The sequence below is a fragment of the Cannabis sativa genome, chromosome X (genome assembly GCF_029168945.1).
Source record: "Cannabis sativa cultivar Pink pepper isolate KNU-18-1 chromosome X, ASM2916894v1, whole genome shotgun sequence".
Classification (NCBI taxonomy): domain Eukaryota; kingdom Viridiplantae; phylum Streptophyta; class Magnoliopsida; order Rosales; family Cannabaceae; genus Cannabis; species Cannabis sativa.
The window spans coordinates 3,248,775-3,270,712 of NC_083610.1; the positions used below are offsets into that span (position 1 = coordinate 3,248,775).

The window sequence follows — 21,938 nt, forward strand, 5'->3', positions numbered from 1 at the left end:
ATTCACCCATGATAGGATAACCTGCAAGTAAACCCATAGAAGCAGCCAAAAGATATGTTGCAGTGTTATGCTCACACCAGCAGCAGAAAACCTATCCTATAAGTGTTATTCTCACACAAACAGTCAAAAGTCTTATCACTATCACATATTAACAATACTAACATAAACAACAATTCATAGTACAAAATCTCATAGACACATGAACATCAAACCCACAATAAAGTCGTATGTTTCAACATACACCCTGTGCACAGATGTCCACTCTTCTTACCTTAGTTGCTAAGTATATCCTTTTCTCTCCCTCGAACCTCTCGTCGAGTTTCTTTGTTGAGAACAAGATCCTAAATCCAATAACACAATAACACTTAAAACATATTCAAGCATAACCTAATATTAACAATGAAATCTTACGTCAAACTACACAACACGTAGGTCAATTTTACTTGCATGACACACCAAACACAATCATTTATCACTATGATTGACACTAATACATATGATGTACTCAAACGAATATTTTTAACGTTAAACATGAACTCGTACAAACACTTTTTACTTAAAATTTTACTAAAATATTATTTATTAACAAAATATACAAATATGTAATTATTTACCAAATCAAAAGCTAGCATATTTCTTAATCATTTATACAGATTATAAAGTAATTAAATCTATCTAGAAACACGTACAATTTATTATCCATATTTATGTACTAATTTACACTTCAAATTGTATATAAAATAACAATTAATTAAATAAATAAAATAACAAAACAACTCAACCTAGTCTTAAATTTATTTTATAGACTAGAATTATATTGTAACATCATATTGACAGTTTACAAACAGTGAACACAATTTTTAATATTTATTCTATTTAAAACCTAATTAAATAATAAATTAGTCACAAATAATTATAATAAATACCTAAAGCAACCAATAAATTATAAAAATCTTTTTGTTTCGTACCATAAATAGTAAATAGAATTATATAAATATATTTTACTATTTCAGAATCACTTAACTATTTTTTATAATTATTTTAAGTATTAACTAAATAAATTCATGAAAAATACAAAAATGATCGAAAACCAAATCTAACCATTCTAACACAGTTTATAGTCTGTACTGAGATCTAAATAATTAACTTTCAATTTTCTGAATAATCTATGTATTTTTCAGAATTAAATTTAGCAATAACACAAACAATTCATGAAAAATACAAAATCGACCAAAAATCTAATCTATCTATTTTTTTAATAGTTTATAATCCATATCCAATTATAGAAAATAAACTTAGATTTTTCTGAGCAACCTAAATATTTTTCATAATTAATTTAGGAAAAAAAACAAAATAATTCACAATAATTCCAAATAAATTCAGAAAATTATCAAACTTTACCAAACACCTTAGAATAAAATAAGGAATCGAAATCTATAAAAATATGTGAGAAAAACACCTCGAACCTCCCAGAACGCGGTCACCAATGTTACGCCGCCGTAGTCGTCTCATCCGACGCCAATGAGCTCCAACTCCTTATACAGTTGCTTTTCACGCATTATTTTGATTGTTGAAGCTTCCTACAGTGCTTAGAATCTTAAGCCGACCATAACTCACCAAATAATACAGTCCAAAGTCGTTGTCTTCTTCGTCGTCGGTGTACCATTAAAAATGGAGTCTAACAATGGAGGTTTTCGTTCAGGGCCTTGAAGCTTTCATTCTTTAAGCTTAAACACAATCTTATTTTAACCAAGAAACAACTCAAACCCAAGATTGCTCAAGACGTGCTTGAATGTTCATGAAAATGGTGGATTTCGAAACCTGTGCTCTTAGCTCGTTTGGTCATGACCATTAGCTTCCTTAGATCGTAGAAAAGCTATTCAAAGCGATCAAACAAACCCAGAAATTCTCTAAGTGTTTCAGAATTAAATCTCTCTTTCTCTCTCTAAGTTTCACATGAAACTCTATCGGTCTCTCTCTCTGCGCACAACCTCCTCCCTTCAATTTCTTTATGCGTTCTAAACCTAAAAGTATCTCATAAGTATCCTATATATGTATTCAAAAATTCTAATCTTAATATCCTAGATCAATAACTTAAAATTTTAAAAAAGTAATAAAATATATATATAATAGTGTACCTATACCATATTCTATAATAATAATAAAAAAATTAAATAATCTGATACAATATATTTAGCCATATTATTATTATTATACCTATAATACTATTCACAAATAATTAAATATTAAATTATCTCCAATAATTTAATTATTTATCTAACATTATACACACTCTCAAAATAAAATAAAAATAAAAGAAATTTTTATTGTCACAAACAAAAAATCATATACTCCACTAAACTCATAAATATTCAAAATGATAAATTATCTCCATTAGCAAACAAAATAAACTAAGTATAAAGAAAATTAATTACCCTTCAAGAAAAGCGGATATTACATGTATGAAGTCTTCCACTTTGGATGCATGAATAGACTCATTGTAATACTTCTCATAAAACAAAATTAAGAATGTATCCCAAGTCATTGTACTCAAGTCCTGGCTTTGGGATACAATCTCCCACTAAATACGGTATTCTCCTGTAACATGAATATGGCATAGCCCACACGATCATTACCCTCGTCTTGCATAAAGCTGAAGATGGAGGTTATCATGCTCATCCACAGTTCTGCCTTCAATGGATCAGGGACACCCTCAAACACTGGTCGATTCTGCTTCTTGAACTGCTCGTACAACAACTCCAAACGATTTCTTACATCATGTGGCACAAACAAAGGTGTCAAAGGAATAGGAACATGGGCAGGCCGAACCTGTTGCTCTCTCAACTTTCTAATATGATCCCCTTGCTGCCGAATTTTCTCTTCCATTGTAGCATACATTTGCTCTAAATTCTAAGGTAGTAGAGGATTCACATCCTCACTGTCAACCCCGAGCGTAGAAAGCTTACGGTTGGTAAGCCTATTAGATCGCCTCGGGTGCATTGCCTAATATGTTAGAAAAATTAATGATAAACCCAAGATCAATTTGTATATAACATAGAACTCAATAATAATATATAATAATTAGGTATGTGTACCTGATTGATCCATAGCAATTGTTGGAAATTATTTTACCAGGATCTAGATTTACTAACAAGTATGTTGGATTAACAACCTAATATGAATTCTAAAACAATGAAAATAAACACATATAAAGTTAGAAAACCTTACAGTGGGTGCAGCGGAATAATATGACTCCTTCCGTTCAGATCTCTAGCCCTTGATTCCTTTCTGTAGCAGAGCATCACCAAGATCTGAACCTGGATCTTCTTTTCTCCTTCTTTGATGCAGATTTTCCATAGTCTTACATACTATGATTGAGATACCACTTGATGTGTGTGGGCACTACTCATCTCACAAGGATTTCGAATTTTTCTCTCTTTTTCTCTCTTGAATTTCGTGGCTTATGACTTACAAGAGAAGAGAACAAAGGTTGCTTTATATAGGGAGAAGGGAGAGCACAACTTTCCAAATAAAACAGTTTCCTTAATTACTGTGTAATCAATTAACTGCCTTATTTAGTGTGATCAACCACTTTCCTATTTTTGCTAGGCTTTGATTAGCAATTACATGGCAATTAAAATGGAAAATAATAATTGGGAAACACACAAAGAGGTGCCGGCCATAGGGTGATATGGGCCTCACTTGGATTTTGCAGTTTCCTCAATTTTATTTCAATTTCTCCAAAAATGCCATTTTTCCAATTCTAATCATTTAAATGCCAAAACTAATTTAATAACTAAAATAGATTATTAAATAATATTGTCATTTAAAATAATTATTAATTAGACATACAAAGTCTCTTAATTAATAATTAAACCTAGAAACCCTTTTATTTACGATTTCATCCTTAAACTGTGAGAATTCATAAAGTAGACATAGTCTAACTTTTAGAATTATAATTGATTAATTAAAATCAATTAACTGAGTCTTACAAGCAGTATGGTCTCAACTAGTATGGGGACCATGGGTCTATATAACCGAGCTTCCAATAAGTCGAACCGAATTTACCAAGTAAATTCCCTAACTTATTAATTCCTCATTGAATCCACACTTAGAACTTAGAATTGCACTCTCAGTCATATAGAAACGCTCTATATGTTCCACGATATAGACACGTCATTAGTTATCCATTGTTATAACCCTAATGTGATCAATGATCCTCTATATAGATGATTTACACTGTACAGGGATTAAATTACTGTAACACCCTACAATGTATTTTATCCTTAAAACACTTAACCCTGTATAAATGATATTTCACCTAAGTGAAATGAGATCTCCACCATTTATCTTCGTTTGGTTAAGCTCGAAGGAAATCATCCTTTACTTCTATTTGCCAAATAGAAGCTATAGATTCCATATTTATGTTAGCGCTCCCACTCAATTGCACTACCGTGTTCCCGAAATGTAAGTATCACCCTAACCCAAAAGTAGGCTTAACTTAACAAATCAAAGAACACGAATAACACTCTTGAGATTGAACCTAACCATATCAGGATTTCGATCATGTGATCTAGGATCAACAGGTGATATTGAATTGAATAGATATTACGGTAAATTTTAACATATCTAATCAAAGTTCAATATGGGTCCCTTCCGATGTATACTCCATACATCCGATACTGGTAAACTTTGCCAATGTCCTGGAAAGGACATAACACTTTTCCAAGGTGTAAGAATACCTATCGCTGATTATACCATGTCAGTCTAAATCCAGTGTTCTGACAAATCAGGGAATAAACTTTTGAACATATAATAAAGATTATATTCCACTGTGCTGACAACACTATAATCTTTAACAAACACATATGTTCTGGACTTAAAAGGAATTCATACATTATATACATATAATCATGAAATAAATCATGTGAACCATGCAACATAAAATGTTATTTCTGATCTTTATTAATAAGTAAATCTGATTATATGAAATGAGTTTTATTTAGGGCATAAAACCCAACAGCAATTACCTCAATTCGATCCATAGCAATCACTTCAATTCGATAGTGCAATACTATCAACTAAGTCTTCCTCCCTAGATCTCTAAATCAGAAGCAGTTTATTTATCTGATTATCAAAAGGTATACAATTGTGATGAGACAATATGTATTTATAGAGTTAGGGAGGGGACTTAGCTACATAACCCTAGTTGGACTGGGCCTGCTCATCAAAGGCTTCAGTTAACTAGAAAAGCCCACACTTCTGCTTCACCTAGACTTTACATACAGATGCTAAGCCCATTAACTATTGATCACCAACAATATGGGCTAACACAGCAAAGAACTATCCAATCAACCCAAGTTTTAATAAAACCAATAAAAGTTAATGTAAGCCCAAATAAAAAGTCTAACATTCTCCCACTTGGGCTACATTAATTTTAATACATATATATTATATATCAAAATAATTTTGTTTGAAAACGACTCATGGGTTGAACAACAAGAAAATATTTGTGGCCACTTTAAAAATGATAGTTCTCTAATAGCATCTCAACATATCGGTCCAATTTAACCTTTGATAATGAACTATGACAGTCATATTATTATTTTTTAACTCAACAAAAGACATTCATAATCACAAATACCAAAGTATTAAATCGACATGGTCAATAAGTCTAGTAGTGTGGTAAGGAATTATGCTCAACATGTGATCAATTTAAAATAACATAATATCCTTATCAGTCCTCAATTTTACTGATACCGTGATGCTTAATAAATAAGCCAGTGAAATTAAACATACACAACTTAATAAATAAGTCGGTGTCACTAAACTTGCTTAAAAAATTAAGCCAACAAAATATCATTGTCATTAAGCAAATACACTTAAAATACAATGATCACAACAAGATATGAACTACATGCTTTCAATTCAATCATTCTCGAGAATATAACAAAACATAATTGAAGCATAAACATCCAGTAATAAAAATTATTGGCCCACAAAGTAGTTCATAACATCAACAAGTAAATTACATATCAATGTAATCTCAAAAGATAAAACAAGAAACTCCCACTAACCCAAGGGAACAAAAGATTATAAAATGCTCATATCGAAAACATGTTTCTCAACAATATGGCACTTAATCCTTTGGTTAGAGGATCTGCAAACATCAACTTGGTCTTTTAATATTCTATCACTATGTCTCCTCTCTTGACCAAGTCTCTAACAGTAAGATACTTTATTTCTATATATTTAGAAGCACTACTAATCTCATTATTCTTTGAAAAAAAAAACAATAATATTATTATCACAATAGATTAGTAGAATCAACTAGTCGTATCTCTAAAATCAAATTCTTTAACCATGAAGCTTGCAAAGATGCCCCATAATATACGACAAACTCAACATATATAGTCGATGATGTGATTAAAGTCTATTTAACACTTTTTCAAGAAATGGCAACCCCAACAAAAGTAAAAATATAGCCAGAAGTTGACTTTAAATCATCTACACAACCACCAAATCTGAATGTGAATAACTAACAACTTGAAAATTGTCGACATACTTATACACAAGCATAGAACTCTTCGTTCTTTATAAATATCTCAAAACTTTCTTGGCTGCGACCCAATGATCATGGCCAGGATCAGATAAATATCTCCCAAGAACATTGACTGTGAAAGCTCTGTCAAGTCGAGTGCAAACCTGAGCATACATCAAACTCCCTACTACACTTGCATAAGGGATGTTCTTCATTGCTCCTCTTTCTAGGTCGTTCTTAGGACATTGTTTCTTAGTGAACTTGTCCCATTTCAGAATAGGAACAGAACCAGCTTTACATAAATCCATGTTGAACCTTTTGAGCACACGATTAATGTAAGCTTCTTGAGATAAGCCAAGAACTTTTCGATTCCTGTCACGATGGATCTCAATCCCCAAAACATAGGATGCCTCTGCAAGATCTTTCATATCAAAATTGGTAGACAGAAAATTTTTGGTCTCATTTAGTAATGACAAATCACTGCTGGCAAGTAAAATGTCATCTACATAAAAAATAAGAAAAAATATGACGACTCCCACTGATCTTCATATAAATACACTAGTCAAACTTATTTTCGATGAAACCCAACAATGTCACAACCTTATCAAACTTCAAGTACCACTGGCGAGATGCCTGTTTGAGACCATAGATAATTCATTTTAACTTGCAAACTAAATTTTCTTTTCCATTCTCCTTGTAGCCTTCAGGTTGACACATATAGACTTCCACATTCAATTCTCCATTCAGAAAAGCAGTTTTAACATCCATTTGATGCAACTCTAAATCAAAATGCGCAACTAAGGCCATAATAATTATGAATGAATCTTTAGTGGAAACAAGTGAGAAAGTTTCAGTGTAATCAATACCTTCTCTTTGAGTAAAGCCTTTTTGTCACTAAACGTGATTTATACATTTCAATCTGTCCCATTTTATCCTTTTAGTTCTTAAAAATCCATTTGCAACCTATTTATTTAAAACCATAGGTAATAGAGCTAACTTCCATATATACATTATTTTTTTTCCATGAACTTAATCTCATCATCCATAGCTTCTATCCATTTTGAAGAATGTGGACAATTAGGTGCTTCACTATAAGTGAGAGGTTCCACAAAATGACCAAGATCACATTCACCTTCTCCAAGGTAAACAAAATTATCATCACACCTTATTGACATCTTTTGTCTTTAAGATCTCCATATACGAGGCACTTCCGGAATAACATCTATTTGTTGACCATCATTTTAAATGACATATTCCACAATTAGATTTCTTTGATAACAGCACCCTCATCAACAACAAAACCTTCTTCATTAATAGGTTCCCATCAATAATAGGACCCTCGTCGTCTTAGATATTAGGAGCAATATATTCATCAGCAATGGGAGTGTTATCAACTAGAGTAAGAATAAGACTGCTATTATTATCATCTCTTGAAAAAGAAATAGGAATTAAAATTCCTTTAGATGAGTCCCTCATTTCAAGAGATGTTGAAGGAATATTTTCAGCAACATCAAATTCTAGAAATTTAGCAGTCTGAGATTCAACAATTTACGTACCAGGAGTAGGACAGCAAAAGCGATAGCCTTTTGAGTGCATTGGATAACCAATGATTTAACAGCGAACTATTCTTAGATCTAACTTTTTCAAATTAGAATCATAAATTCTTATTTTAGTTGGACAATCCCATACATGAAGATGATTCAGACTAGGCTTTCTCTTAGTCCATAACTCAAAAGGGGTTTTGGGAACAGATTTACTTGGAACACGATTTAAAATATAAGTTGCAGTCATAAGTGCTTCACCCCATAAAAAACTTTGGAAGATTTGATCTACTCATCAAGCATCTAACATATCCATGAGAGTGTGATTTTTCCTTTCAGTAATGCCATTTTGCTCAGGTGAACTTGACATAGTGTATTGAGAAACTAAACTATTTTCTGGAAAATATTCAGCAAAAGGCCTCATGTGTAGTCTAAATTTTGAATAACCATAATATTCTCCTCCATGATTTGAAAGAACAACTTTGATGACTCTTCCTAATTGTTTCTCAAGAACATTTCAAAAGATTTTTACTTTATCAAGATTATAGATTTTTCTTAAATCAAGTGAAGCCATAACGAGAAAAATCATCAATAAAAGTGATAAAATACTTGTTTCTGCACAACGTGGTGGAATAAGGTTCACTGATGTCAGTGTGGATAATCTCTAATAAAGAGTGACTATAGTTAGTAGTCTACTTTCGTATTTTAGTCAATTTTCCACAAGTATAATCAGCACAAGTACCCCAACCGGAAACATCAACATGAGGAAGAATTTTAGCTAAAAGTAATCGATCAACTCTTTCTTTAGAAATATGACTCAATCTATCGTGCCATAATAATAAGGATGTTATCTTAATATAAGATGTCTTACCACAATATTCACAACATTGAAAGAGGAAATTAAGGAAGTCAATGATAATTTGAAAAGACGATCAGAGTAATAACATTTACCAATTATTCGAAGTCAAACATAATGTCAACACTATAATTGGCAAAGCGGAAGCGAAACTAAATTACTTTAAAAGTAGGAATCAAGAAAGGATTGTTCAAAACAATTTGAACACTACACTGTACGTAATTCAAGAATAAATGTGCCAATAAGATAACGTCAACTCCAATATAAGTGATCATTTAAGCTTTGACTCCCTCTCACTTATCTTCTTGAGATCCCTTAGCCTCTGGTTGTGGTTACTTCTTTTCATATTTTCTTTATCCTTTGTTGGGCTTGAGTTGAGAAACAAAGTGAGAAGACTCATTCTTCTCATTTTGTTAGCTTGCTTGTTTCAGCTACACACTGAGAAATTAGGTCACTAAAATTCCATGCTTTATTATAAGTGTTTAGGCTGTCTTGATAAGGCGAAAAGAGACGGGAAGGGCATGAAAAGCTCGATGAATGATGTAAGAGTCAGGAAGAGAAATATTATGATCTTTCAACTTGTATTGAACATTCACAATTTTTCAAAATAAATCACGCACTCCTTTGATTTATCACATTTAATGGTTGTCATTTCATCCATAAGATGTCCAACTGCAGTATTTTCACCAGTGTCAAATAGTTTTTCTACTGCTTTAAAATATTCATTAGCATTTGTGGTGTTTGGCAAACCTCTAAATAAAAGTTCTGGAATTGAACTTTCATAGCAATGAGACTAAGATGCTTTGAATTTTTCTATTGTGCATGAAGAATTTTCTAGGCAACAATACTGATATTAGTAAGATCAGCAGATTTTTCTTCTCGCAGGCATAAGTCCAAATTTATTATGCCTAAAGTAATTTTCACATCTCGTTTCCATGTCTTAAAGTTGGAAGCATTCAGAATTTAGATAGAAACGTTATTGTTGTTCTCGAAAAGGAGATCAAAAATTAAAACTTGATTAAACTATATGAGCCAAGCAATTAGAAAATATTGTAGAGTCAACTGGTCATTATAAACCCCCTTTTGGGGTGAGAATATAATACACACATGATCTACCTTCATGAAGTTCACAATAAAGAAAAAATACATATCAATTAAGAATTTATTACCTTTGGGCAAATAAATTTTTTAAATAATATATATTAATTCAAGCAAAAAATAATAATAAATATGTATATTTAAATTATTATCTTTGGGCAAATAATTAAAATATATACATTTAATATTAACTCACTTCATGGAATGTGAACTAATATATATAATTACAACATTTGGGCAAGTAATTACATATATAGCCAACCAAAATAAATATTTTCTATAACATATGAAATTTGGTGATAAAATAATCATTAAAAGATTAATTATTTTCAAAAAATTATATATTAATTGCTTGTAATATATTGATAATAAAAAATAAAGTTTCCACCATAACACATTATTTTTTACATCAAACACTCAAGTTTTACAATTTTAGAACAACAAATAAAGGAAATATGTGAAAGAAATAATATTAGTGAAGATTACATAGTCAAGATAAATTAAATAAGAGAGTGACTATGTCATATAGAACGAGAAAAAACTCAAAAAACTTTCTATGATCGACAGATTTCGAAAAATCATCAAAAATTATTTTTAATAACTTTTTAACTACATAATTATGATTAAAATAATAATAATTATTAATCGGAGTCAAAAAATTATTTAAAAATCATAAAAAAATCATAAATTAAATTCTAAGCACGCTGGAAAAAAGAATCGTCGAAAACAGAGTCACGAAACTACCTCACTCTCTCTCACTCTCCGGCAGCCGCGAGTGGGCTTTGTTCCCAGACACCTTCTTCAAGCTCCAGCAGATGGAAAATGGGTCACACGACCCGGTACAGATCCGATCGGGTCGGAGGTAGTTTTCCGACCAAAAAATACCCGATTTTGAATGGAATTTGAGTGGTTTCGATCGTGACTCTAATTCTAATAGATTCATGCATTTAATTTGGAGTAGAAACATCAAAAAAAATTGAGAGATCTACATGAAACTCAATCTAAAAACTAAGAACTAAAATATATAATTATTGTTATTATATCTCATCCATTCGAAAAATAAATGTTGTAAAACTATTGTGGATTATTCATTAATAAGGTTTGCACAATCAATTTTAGTCAATAACTAATAGAATCAGAAAACCCTAAAATTAATTTCATAAAAAATACATAAACCCTAAAAGTTTATTCTTAAAATTCTCTTAATTTACTCAACGATTTTAGTCATATAAGATATCAATAGAAAGAGAATTTTATGATGAATAAAACTCTCAAACTTTTAAGATTGAAAAACAAAAAATTCAATATAAAATAATAACGAAATTAATATGTAATTGAAGAAAATTAACATATACATATTAATTGTTATACAAATTATAAGTTCTAAATCATATACAATAGGCGATCTGATACCACATGTTAGAAAAATTAATGATAAACCCAAGATCAATTTGTATATAACATAGAACTCAATAATAATATATAATAATTAAGTATGCGTACCTGATTGATCCATAGCAATTACCTCAATTCGATCCATAGCAGTTACTTCAATTCGATAGTGCAATACTATCAACTAAGTCTTCCTCCCTAGATCTCTAAATCAGAAGCAATTTATTGATCTTATTATCAAAAGGTATATAATTGTGATGAGACAATATGTATTTATAGAGTTAGGGAGGGGACTTAGCTATATAACCTAGTTGGACTGGGCCTGCTCATCAAAGGCTTCAGTTAACTAGAAAAGCCCACACTTCTGCTTCACCTAGACTTTACATACAGATGCTAATGTAACGTCCCCGCTTCAAGCCTCCGTTGGGCCCTTACACCCACGGAATGAATGGCTCTTATACACGAGTACGTCACTGCGAGGCTACGCTTCATGGATCGATGGCCCGACCACACGGACGACACGAGTGCTTTCAGCGTGCTTTGTCCTCACTCGCACACTTGGCAACCAACGGAATTAACTTCCCATGAGGTCACCCATCCTAAAATTGCTCCAGGTCAAGCACGCTTAACTGTGGAGTTCTTTCGTGATGGGCTACCGAAAAACAAGATGCACCTTGTTGATATAGGTAGTACCAATCAATCCATTTAAGCCATCTTCAATTGTGTAGTCCCATACCTACACAGTCTCAGAATCATCCCACTTGACCTTCCCCAGGCGGTGTGGGATTGCACAGCTTACCCAGTGTTTCCCCTTATGGATCACGGGACTACTGACTGTCACAGCTAAGCCCATTAACTATTGATCACCAACAATATGGGCTAACACAGCAAAGAACTATCCAATCAATCCAAATTTTAATAAAACCAATAAAAGTTAATGTAAGCCCAAATAAAAAGTCTAACATAATAGACCTGTGACCAATGACTTTCAATTATAGAACATCTAGTCAAATATCATGCTAATAAACATTCCCACACATATAATAATACCTCATATAATTATTCCTAACATGTTTTTCTAGTATCACATTAACAATTAATCAAATAGTAGATAAACAGATAATACTTATTATACCATGTGTTATACTTGTCTTCGCAGTAAATGTATATATTCAGCTAGTCTTTAGGACCTTTAAAATCATGGTCTCTTTGATACCATTTTGTAATGCTCTGACCCGTAGGAACGCCATGTGTTTTTATAAATTTGTTTATAATAATAAACTAACTATTTAAATAAAATTGTGATTTAATTAAACTTTACTAATTACTTTTAAAATGTAAATTCATAATATTTGAAACTTTTGGGTTCGAAAATCCCCTTTAAAATTTCATAAAAGAGTTTTCATAACATTTTTTTTACCAAAATACATATAAAGATCAAAAGCGCCATAAATCCACTTACAAACAAACATTAAGGATAAACTTAAATGACAAAAGACTAAATTATCCCTTACTTCACCTATAAGTAATCTTTTATACTAGGAGTAAAATTGTCATAACCCTAAATATCACAAAAGATCTAATGTATAACTTAATTCTTATTAGGACTAGAATACATGTCTCAAATTGGGACCAGAATTAATTAGGGTTTAAAGATTATTAATTTAAAAAAATGTTTGTTTGAGTAATAGTATATACTTGAATTATTTTGTCGCAGCTTTTCAACAGTAAATTAATATTGCTTTCTCATGCGTTCATGGCAGTTTGGGTAGTATACCAGGTTTGTTAAAGCATTAATGATTTTAAATTTTAATTAAAATGTTAATATAAATTATTAATTATTAAAAGTCTTTATGTTTTATACTATTTATAGGCTTGGATATTAGAGAAGTCAAATTACACCACGGTGAGCCAATTCTTTGTATTCATTAATTACTGTCTTATTATATATCTATTATGACATATATATTTGTGATTATTTCTTACTACTAAAAAAAAGGGTTCCATTATACTTTTCACATCTCCATAAAAAAATAAGAAATGTTTCAATATCAAAACCCAAAAAGTACAACCATACAGATTAATAATTTACATATATATATATATAAACTATTTACATAGATTTGAAAATGAACTTAAAAAAAATATATTAAGAGAGATTGCTATGAGGACGTCGAGAGAGAGAAAGATAGTACCTTTGTGGTCATCGATTGATGGGGCTTTGTCGGAGCAAGGATTAGAAGGGGTTGGCGGCTTGAATGCAAAAGGGATGGCAGCTGGGGTGGTTCGTCGTGGTCGAGATTGAATGAGGCTGAGAAAAAGAGGGAGAGAAGGAGAGGACATATGGTTGAGGGGAGGGGAGGGGAGGGGAGGGGCAGTTGACCTAAACTAATACTATTAAATCAATCAATCAATTATTTTAAAAAACAATTAATTTTAAATATTCAAATTTAATTTATTTATTTAAATATAGTTTAGATAATTATTTAAAAGTCTTTTATTACTAAATCTTAATTTAAATTTAAATTAAATATTAATTCAACTAATTAATCATAATTAATTTAAAACTAGATATATTAATTTAAAACTAAATAAATATATTTAAATTATTAATTTGTTTAATAAATTAGTTAAATATATTTTTTTAAAAATATATTTTTTTATAAATAAATTTAAAATTAGTTAAATTATTTTTTTTTATAAATTTTATATATATTTAAATATTATTAACGGTTAAGATATGTGAGCTTCAGTTGAGCTTTTATTGAAAAGTTTTACCGTCGGTTCTTAGTGGTCACATATGTGTATGCGACCATATTAAATTGGCGGTAATGCTATTATTAGTGTTGGTATTTTATCGACACTCAATTTCATTACCGTCGTTCCCCAAAAAATTTGTTTTTTTTTTTTGAACCAACAGGAATGCCCATTTTTCTAGTAGGGTACGAAGGAAACAACCTTGGCCCTCGAAACCCCGAGAAGAGTAGCATCATCTGCTCACAAGATCCCGACATGTTCATTTTTGAGTGTTTTCTTCAACAGTCTAAGTGAATGAGTCGTTATGACACCGAAATGGGATTTAGAAACTGAAGATGTCGCTAAACATCATAAAACACCACTTGGGGGGCACCCCAAGTGAACACCCTACTCATATGGCTCTTTTCCTTTGTTTGTAGTGGTTCTAGTTCATTGTCTTATCACAATAGGAAATTAACTCCAGGATTGCAATCGAGTGTACAAATGGTTAGCCACACTTTAGCCCTGAGCCTCGAAACTCACATAGTATGAGTTAGTCACCAAAGGGCACCCAGGTGAGCTTCTTGCTCCCTAAATAGCACAACAGCTAGGGTTTTGGTTTTGGTGTTCAAAGTGTATCCGATTCCAAAAAATTGACCAGGAACAATGTTTGCAATTAATTTTTTACATCTGGTCCCCAAGTGGAACACACACAACAGCCACGGCCCTGGAGAGTCTTCCTTGGCTCACTGGGTGCTCTTTGGTGACTTACTCAATATGTTCATCCGGGTCAATTTCTGTGTTAGAATTAGTTTCTAGAGTTGGTTTTTACATAGAGGATCATCCAATAACTTACGCCACCTAGTGGGAACCAAGGTGGATCTGGCTAGGGTTTCAGGGGAATTTCACTCATTTTCCTTCCAATGATAGTAAATACGAGCAGGGGTGTTCATAAATATCTAATCCAATCTAAACTGCACGATCTAATCCAATTCAATCCACAAAGTGGGGATATCCGCATTTGTGCGGATTGAATGTTGACATGTAAAAGTAACCGATTCATTCCAATCCACAAATATTTTTTAAAATATATATATGTACAATTAATATTTTAATGTAAAAAATTACAAATAAAAAATTTAATACATATGATACAAATATATTCCAAAACATAGTAGATTAAATGTATATTCCATTCTTATTTATAAGGAAAATATAATCTAAAACAAAATTAAACATTTTTTTATACATACAATTTATTTTTCTTCTTGTTTTAAATTGTTATTTTTTATTTAATTTATTGTTGGAGACATAAAACGACAATAATTTATTTTATTTCATTGTTAGTTATGTGAATTATTTTTGATAAATATTAAGTAATTAAATATTAAAAAAAGTAACCAATACAGCTGTAACGTCCCCGTTTCAAGCCTCCATTGGGCCCTTACACCCACGGACTAATGGCTCTTATACACGAGTACGTCACTCTGGCTGCTTCATGGACTGATGACTGACCCTACAGACCAACACAAGTGTTTTCAGCATGTTTTGTCCTCACTCACACGCTTCCTGGAAAAACTTCCCAAGAGGTCACCCATCCTAAAATTGCTGCAGTTCAAGCACGCTTAACTGTGGAGTTCTTTCGTGATGGGCTACCGAAAAACAAGATGCACCTTGTTGATATAGGTAGTACCAATCAATCTATTTAAGCTCTCTTCAACTGTGTAGTCTCATACCTACACAGTTCCAAAATCATCCCACTTGACTTTCCCCAAGCGATGTGGGATTGCACATCTTACTCGGTATTTTCCCTTATGGATCACGGGACTACTGATTGTCACAATCACCCCCCTTTACGGGGTCCGACGTCCTCGTCGACCACACTTTCGGCTGGGTCAAGGCTCTGATACCATTTGTAACGTCCCCACTTCAAGCTTCCATTGGGCCCTTACACCCACGGACTAATGGCTTTTATACACGAGTACGTCACTCTGGCTGCTTCATGGACTGATGACTGACCCTACAGACCAACACAAATGTTTTCAGCATGCTTTGTCCTCACTCACACGCTTCCTGGGAAAACTTCCCAGGAGGTCACCCATCCAAAAATTGCTCCAGGTCAAGCACGCTTAACTGTGGAGTTATTTCGTGATGGGCTACCAAAAAACAAGATGCACCTTGTTGATATAGCTAGTACCAATCAATCCATTTGAGCTCTCTTCAACTGTGTAGTCTCATACCTACACAGTTCCAGAATCATCCCACTTGACCTTCCCTAGGCGATGTGGGATTGCACAGCTTACCCGGTATTTTCCCTTACGGATCACGGGACTACTGACTGTCACAACAACCGATCCGATCCATAAAAGTACAAATTTGATTGGATTGGATTTAAGTTATTATGTAGATTGAATTTGATCTAAAATATAAAATTTGCACTTAGTGCAGATCGGATGCACTATAAGAAAAATAGTACGGATCGGATCAGATGAACACCCCTAAATACGAGTGTTCGAGCATCAAACAAAGTCAAGAAGTCATTGTGCACCAAGGGGCACCATGTGGCTCCAATCCTTTTACTAACGCCCAGGTGAACACCTAGTGCTAGGGGTGTTCAAAAAAAATTTACAAACTACCCGACCTAATTAAATCATCCAAATCAAACCGAATAAACTGATAAACAATAAATCACCAAATAAATATATTGGGTTGATTAAAATTATTCCAAACTATCAATTAACTCGAATAAACTGATTAAACTAATTTTTTATATAAAAAAAAGTGTACATACTATATTACATAAATTTTATTAGCTAAATTATTTTTAAAGTTTGAACTGTATACTATTTAACTTGAAATTTAGATTTTATAGTTAATAATTTTTATTGTATTTGAATATTGAAGTTGAAATTTAAAATTTATACCATATTATTAATTTTTTTTCCTATTTTTGGATGAATGTTGTTTAATAATTTAATATTTATGCAATTAATATTTTTTATTATGTTTAATTTAGAATATAATAGTTTTAAACTTGAAATATAAATAATCTACTTTTATTTTATTTAAAATCTAATTATTGATAATACTGAAAACTAAAAATAATAATTATAAAAAAAAAAGTAAAAATCGATTTGGATAGGTTAACCCAACCAAGCTGATGAAATCATTAGACAGGTTAAACTTTTTCTAAGTTTTCAATCGGGAGAGTTACAATTAAATATTTACAATATGATATTTATATTGAATTGGTACAAGTATGTTATAACCTGACCAAACCTACCGATGTACAACCCCACTTAGAGCACACCTAGGCTTGGACATCCTTTTTACGGACACTTAAGAGCAAGATGATGGTAAAATTAAGTTTTGATTCAAGATAGGGGTTGTGGCAACTTATATTATCACCTGAAGTTGTCAGACCCACCTGGTGTCCAAGTATTGGACGCCCACGTGGACCATGCGCCCAAGTGAGCATTCACTTGAAGCGTGTGGTTCTGTCCATTAATTATTTCATTGAAGAAGGCCAAAATGCTTCATTAGCATTAAGGAGAACTAAGATGACTTGTGGCAAGTGAACCGTCATAGCCCTAGGCACCATGCACCCGACTGACACCCATATCCTCAGGTGATCCCCGTGCATTACCTAGTGAACCCAAAAATGTTTCTCCACCAAGTATGAACGTCTTCACTTAATCCTTTGAATCATCAACATACTGGTCAATACACTAATTTGGAAGTTTGGCATCCAAATAACCTTATAGTGCCTCCTCATGCACCTAGGTGGTGTTGCACCACGTAGGTGATCATGCGTGTTTTTAGTCGAAATATGATGCAAAACTCAAGAATTTGATTTAGTGGTGCCTCAATATCAAATTTTTCATCCAAATATTTCAAGAATAGATGTTTCACAGTGATTTATGACCAGTTGGAACAAAAGTGCTCACATGGTTGTTGGTCTAAGAGATAGTTACACACCACAAAGTGTTTTGGGCATATCCTGCTCAATACAACTCGTATTGATGTATTTTTAAGTGCATTAGAATGTTCATTCCTTTGATGTTTCACAAGGAAAGCCAAATTCGAACTCCTTATCATGAAAAATTGAGTCTCAAAGGGAAGTATGGATTTAGGTATCAGTGCCACAATTTTGATCAATGGACCTCAATTAATCAAAGATCATCAGTCATCATTCAATTCAAGATGGGTAAATCTCAAATATTCATCAAGAAACCATATTAAAGTACTAGATCAAACTGTTGGAAATATTTTACCAAGATCTTAGATTTACTAACAAGTATGTTGTTTAACATCCTAAATATGAACTTCTAAAACGATATTAAATAAACACATGTAAAGTATGAGAAACCTTACAGTGGTTGCAGCGAAATATAATGTCTCCTTCTACTCAGATCTCTAGCCCTTGTATTCTTTCTGTCGCAGAGTATCACCAAGATCTGAGCCCGAATGTCCTTCTCTTTAATCTGGATTCTTCACAAGCTTCCACACTATGATTGAGGTACCACTTGATGTGTGTGGGCACTCACTCACTCACTATGGGCTTTGGCTTTCAGAAGTGAAGAAAAGGAAGAGAGAGTGGCGGCTAGGCTTAGGAAGAAGGCACTCAGTTTTTCTCTAAAGGAATAAGATGCATCATCTTTTTCCTGAAGCCATCACTACCTATTTATAGTCAACCACCTAGGGTTAGGTTAGATTTATTTGGCATTAAAATAATGAAAAAATAAATGATAAATACCTACATAAGTGGCCGGCTAAGGTATAGGATAATGGGCCCCACTTTTACAATTTGGCTGTTTTATCATTTCTACATCTCATTTTCTCAAAAACGCTAATTTTCCAATTTAACTATTTAAATGCCAACTCCAATTATTTAATAACTAAAAATTAATTATTAAATAATATTGTCATTTAATATATTTATTAATTAGACTAACCAAAATCTCTTAATTAACAAATGTACCCTAGAAACTCTTTCTTCACTGTTTAGCCCTTGCTTAGTGAAAATTCATAAACTAGACATAGTCTAATTTTAGAATTATAATTGATTAATCAAAATCAATTAACTGAGTCTTACAAGTAGTATTGTCTCAACTAGTATGGGGACCATGGGCCTATATATCCGAGCTTCCAATAAGCAGACCAAGAACTTACCAGGTAAATTTACTGACTTATTAATTCCTGTTGCATCCACGCATAGAACTTGGAATTGCACTCTCAGCTATATAGAACGCTCTATATGTTCCACCATATCGATACGCTATCAATTATCCATTGTTATAATCCCGATAATCAATGATCCTCTATAGATGATTTACATTGTGTAGGGATTAAATTACCGTTATACCCTTCAATGTATTTTATCCTTAAAACACTTAGTCCCGTATAAATGATATTTCAGCGAACTGAAATGAGTACTCAACCATTTATCTCTGTTTAGCCAAGCTCGAAGGAAATCATCATTTCACTTCTATTTGCTAGATAGAAGTTATAGATTCTATATCTATGTTTAGCGCTCCCACTCAATTGTACAACCATGTTCCCAAAATGTATGTATCACCCTGACCTAAAGTAGGCTTAACTAATAAATCAAAGAGCATGTGTAATGTTCCTGAGATTGAACTTAATCATATCAGGATTAAGATCAATTTGATCTAGGATCAACTAGGTGATATTGTATTGAATAGATATTACGGTAAGTTTAATATGTCTGATTCAAAGTTCAATATCGGTCTCTTCTGATGCATACTCCATGCATTTAACCCAAGCTTTACTTTAACCAATGCCCTGGAAAGAACATAGCACTTAAGCAAGGTGCAAGTAAACTATGTTGTAGATTCACATGTCAGTTAAACCATGTGTACTGATAAATCTAGGAATATATATTTAATCACATAATCTTGATTACTTTCCACTGTGCTGACGACACAATAAATAAGAATATAAATGTGATATGGGTTTGGATGAATTTATAAATAAAATAAACAAGTAAATGATAACATGAACCAAATGACACACAAATAAGTGATGAAAATACTTCTGTTTCTTTATTGATATTTAAAGGATAAAGATTACATTGAAATGGAGTTTTATTTAGGGCATAAAATCCAACACAAACTTAAAAGATCTATGGTCAATATTTGGATGGTGTGCCCTCATGATTCAGATCAATTTGAAGACAAATAAAATATTTATTTGAATATTTTATTATTAATTTATATGTAAATATACAACTTCGTATTCCAAAACTAGGCTCACTCAATTCATTATTCATATTTTGTAATCTCTAGAGAACTATAGATGTAACATAAGTAGGCGCGTAATTTGTAATGCGAAAGACTGAGGAGGCTGTGCAATCTCACATTGCTTGGGGAGGGTCACGTGTGATGATTCTTAGACTATGTAGGCATGTGACTAGATAGTTGAAGAAGGCTTAAGTAGATTAATTGGTACTACCTAGATAGTTAAGTGTACTTGACTTGGAGTATTTTTGGGATGGGTGACCTCCTGGAAAGTTTTCCTAAGAAGCGTGCGAGTGAGGACAAAGCATGTTAGAAATACTCATGTTGGTTTGAAAGTTCAGTCGTCACTCCAAGAAGCAGCCAAAATGACTTACCTGTGTATTAGAGCCATAATTTCGTGGAAGGACACCCAATTGAGGCTTAAAGTGGGGACATTACAATAGAGATCTGATAAACTAAGTGCATGTTTTTTCCTGAATTAAGGCCAAACGCTCTAAGCCAGGCTTCTGCAAGCATTTTTTCTATCACGACTTAGACTGAATGCTTTAAGTGTTGATCAAATTAATAAAATTTCAAGGAGACATGGCCCCATTACCAATGAATTGGGGCAAAATACTATAAAATCGTGGTGTTAATCGTTTAATTTTCTGCTCTCTATGTGTGGCTTCCACTTATCAAACGACACTAGGTTAGCGATTTTCTGAGTCAACAATATCATTACTTGGGAGTTGGGAGGTGAGGAGGTTGAGCATGAGGTTGGTCAAGCCTAGGTTCTTAGAGGTTCAAAGACTGGACATGGCGTTGGTAGGCTAAGAACTAGAGGTGCAAAGGTAGCAAGAGGGAGAGAGAAGTAAATCGGGGGAACATAAGAAAAAACTATATATTTTTAATTTTTATAGTTGATGAGGTCATTGGTCAACAGATCTAAGAAGATCATAATAAGGCGATTGAAAACAAAAATAATAGATTTCAAGTAACCATACATAAAAAAATAATGAGAGAAAATGATGAACACTGGATTTATAGTGGTTCGCCTCATTTGACGGTAATAGGCTGGCCACTTAGTATTTTTATTGATCTCAATGCTCCAAAATAGTTCTTCAAAGTTATATTCTCCAAAAATTCTCTTCTCAAGTGAGTTTTTTAGTTTGCAAGGATTCTTAGAGTTTTCGAAGTTCAGCATTTACAAATAAATAACTACTTATAGGTATAGTGTCTCTAATATCTTCATTTAAACTTGAAGATATTTACAAATAAAACAAACACTTAAATTTATAAATCTAACTATTTTGATATCAGTTACAATATATTTATATAATATTCATAAAATAAAATAAAGATTGAAAGTAAAATTTAAATATCTCTAAAATAAAAGAGATAGTTAAATTATCCGTCTTTTACGCAAACATATAGAATCTTCTAAAAGCTTCATCCATCTTGTAGCCGAACATTGCACATCACTCTAGGGCTCCAGGGTGCAGGGTGCAGGGAATTCTATGTCTAAGTTGGAGCCC

The 21,938-nt window shown here is 32.4% G+C and overlaps 1 protein-coding gene across 2 annotated transcripts in view; it reads left to right on the forward strand.

Annotated features, from left to right (window-relative positions):
* Positions 1-21,938, forward strand: part of LOC115707809 (2-acylphloroglucinol 4-prenyltransferase) — a 52,915-nt gene that overhangs the window by 27,682 nt on the left and 3,295 nt on the right. The window contains exons 8-9 of one of the 2 annotated variants that reach the window (XM_030635882.2): positions 13,146-13,208; positions 13,302-13,334. The exons of the other annotated variant lie outside the window; for it this stretch is intronic. Of the exons in view, the coding sequence (XP_030491742.1) occupies positions 13,146-13,208; positions 13,302-13,334 (96 nt within the window). The remainder of the gene's footprint in view (positions 1-13,145; positions 13,209-13,301; positions 13,335-21,938) is intronic. 2 annotated transcript variants of the gene reach the window in all.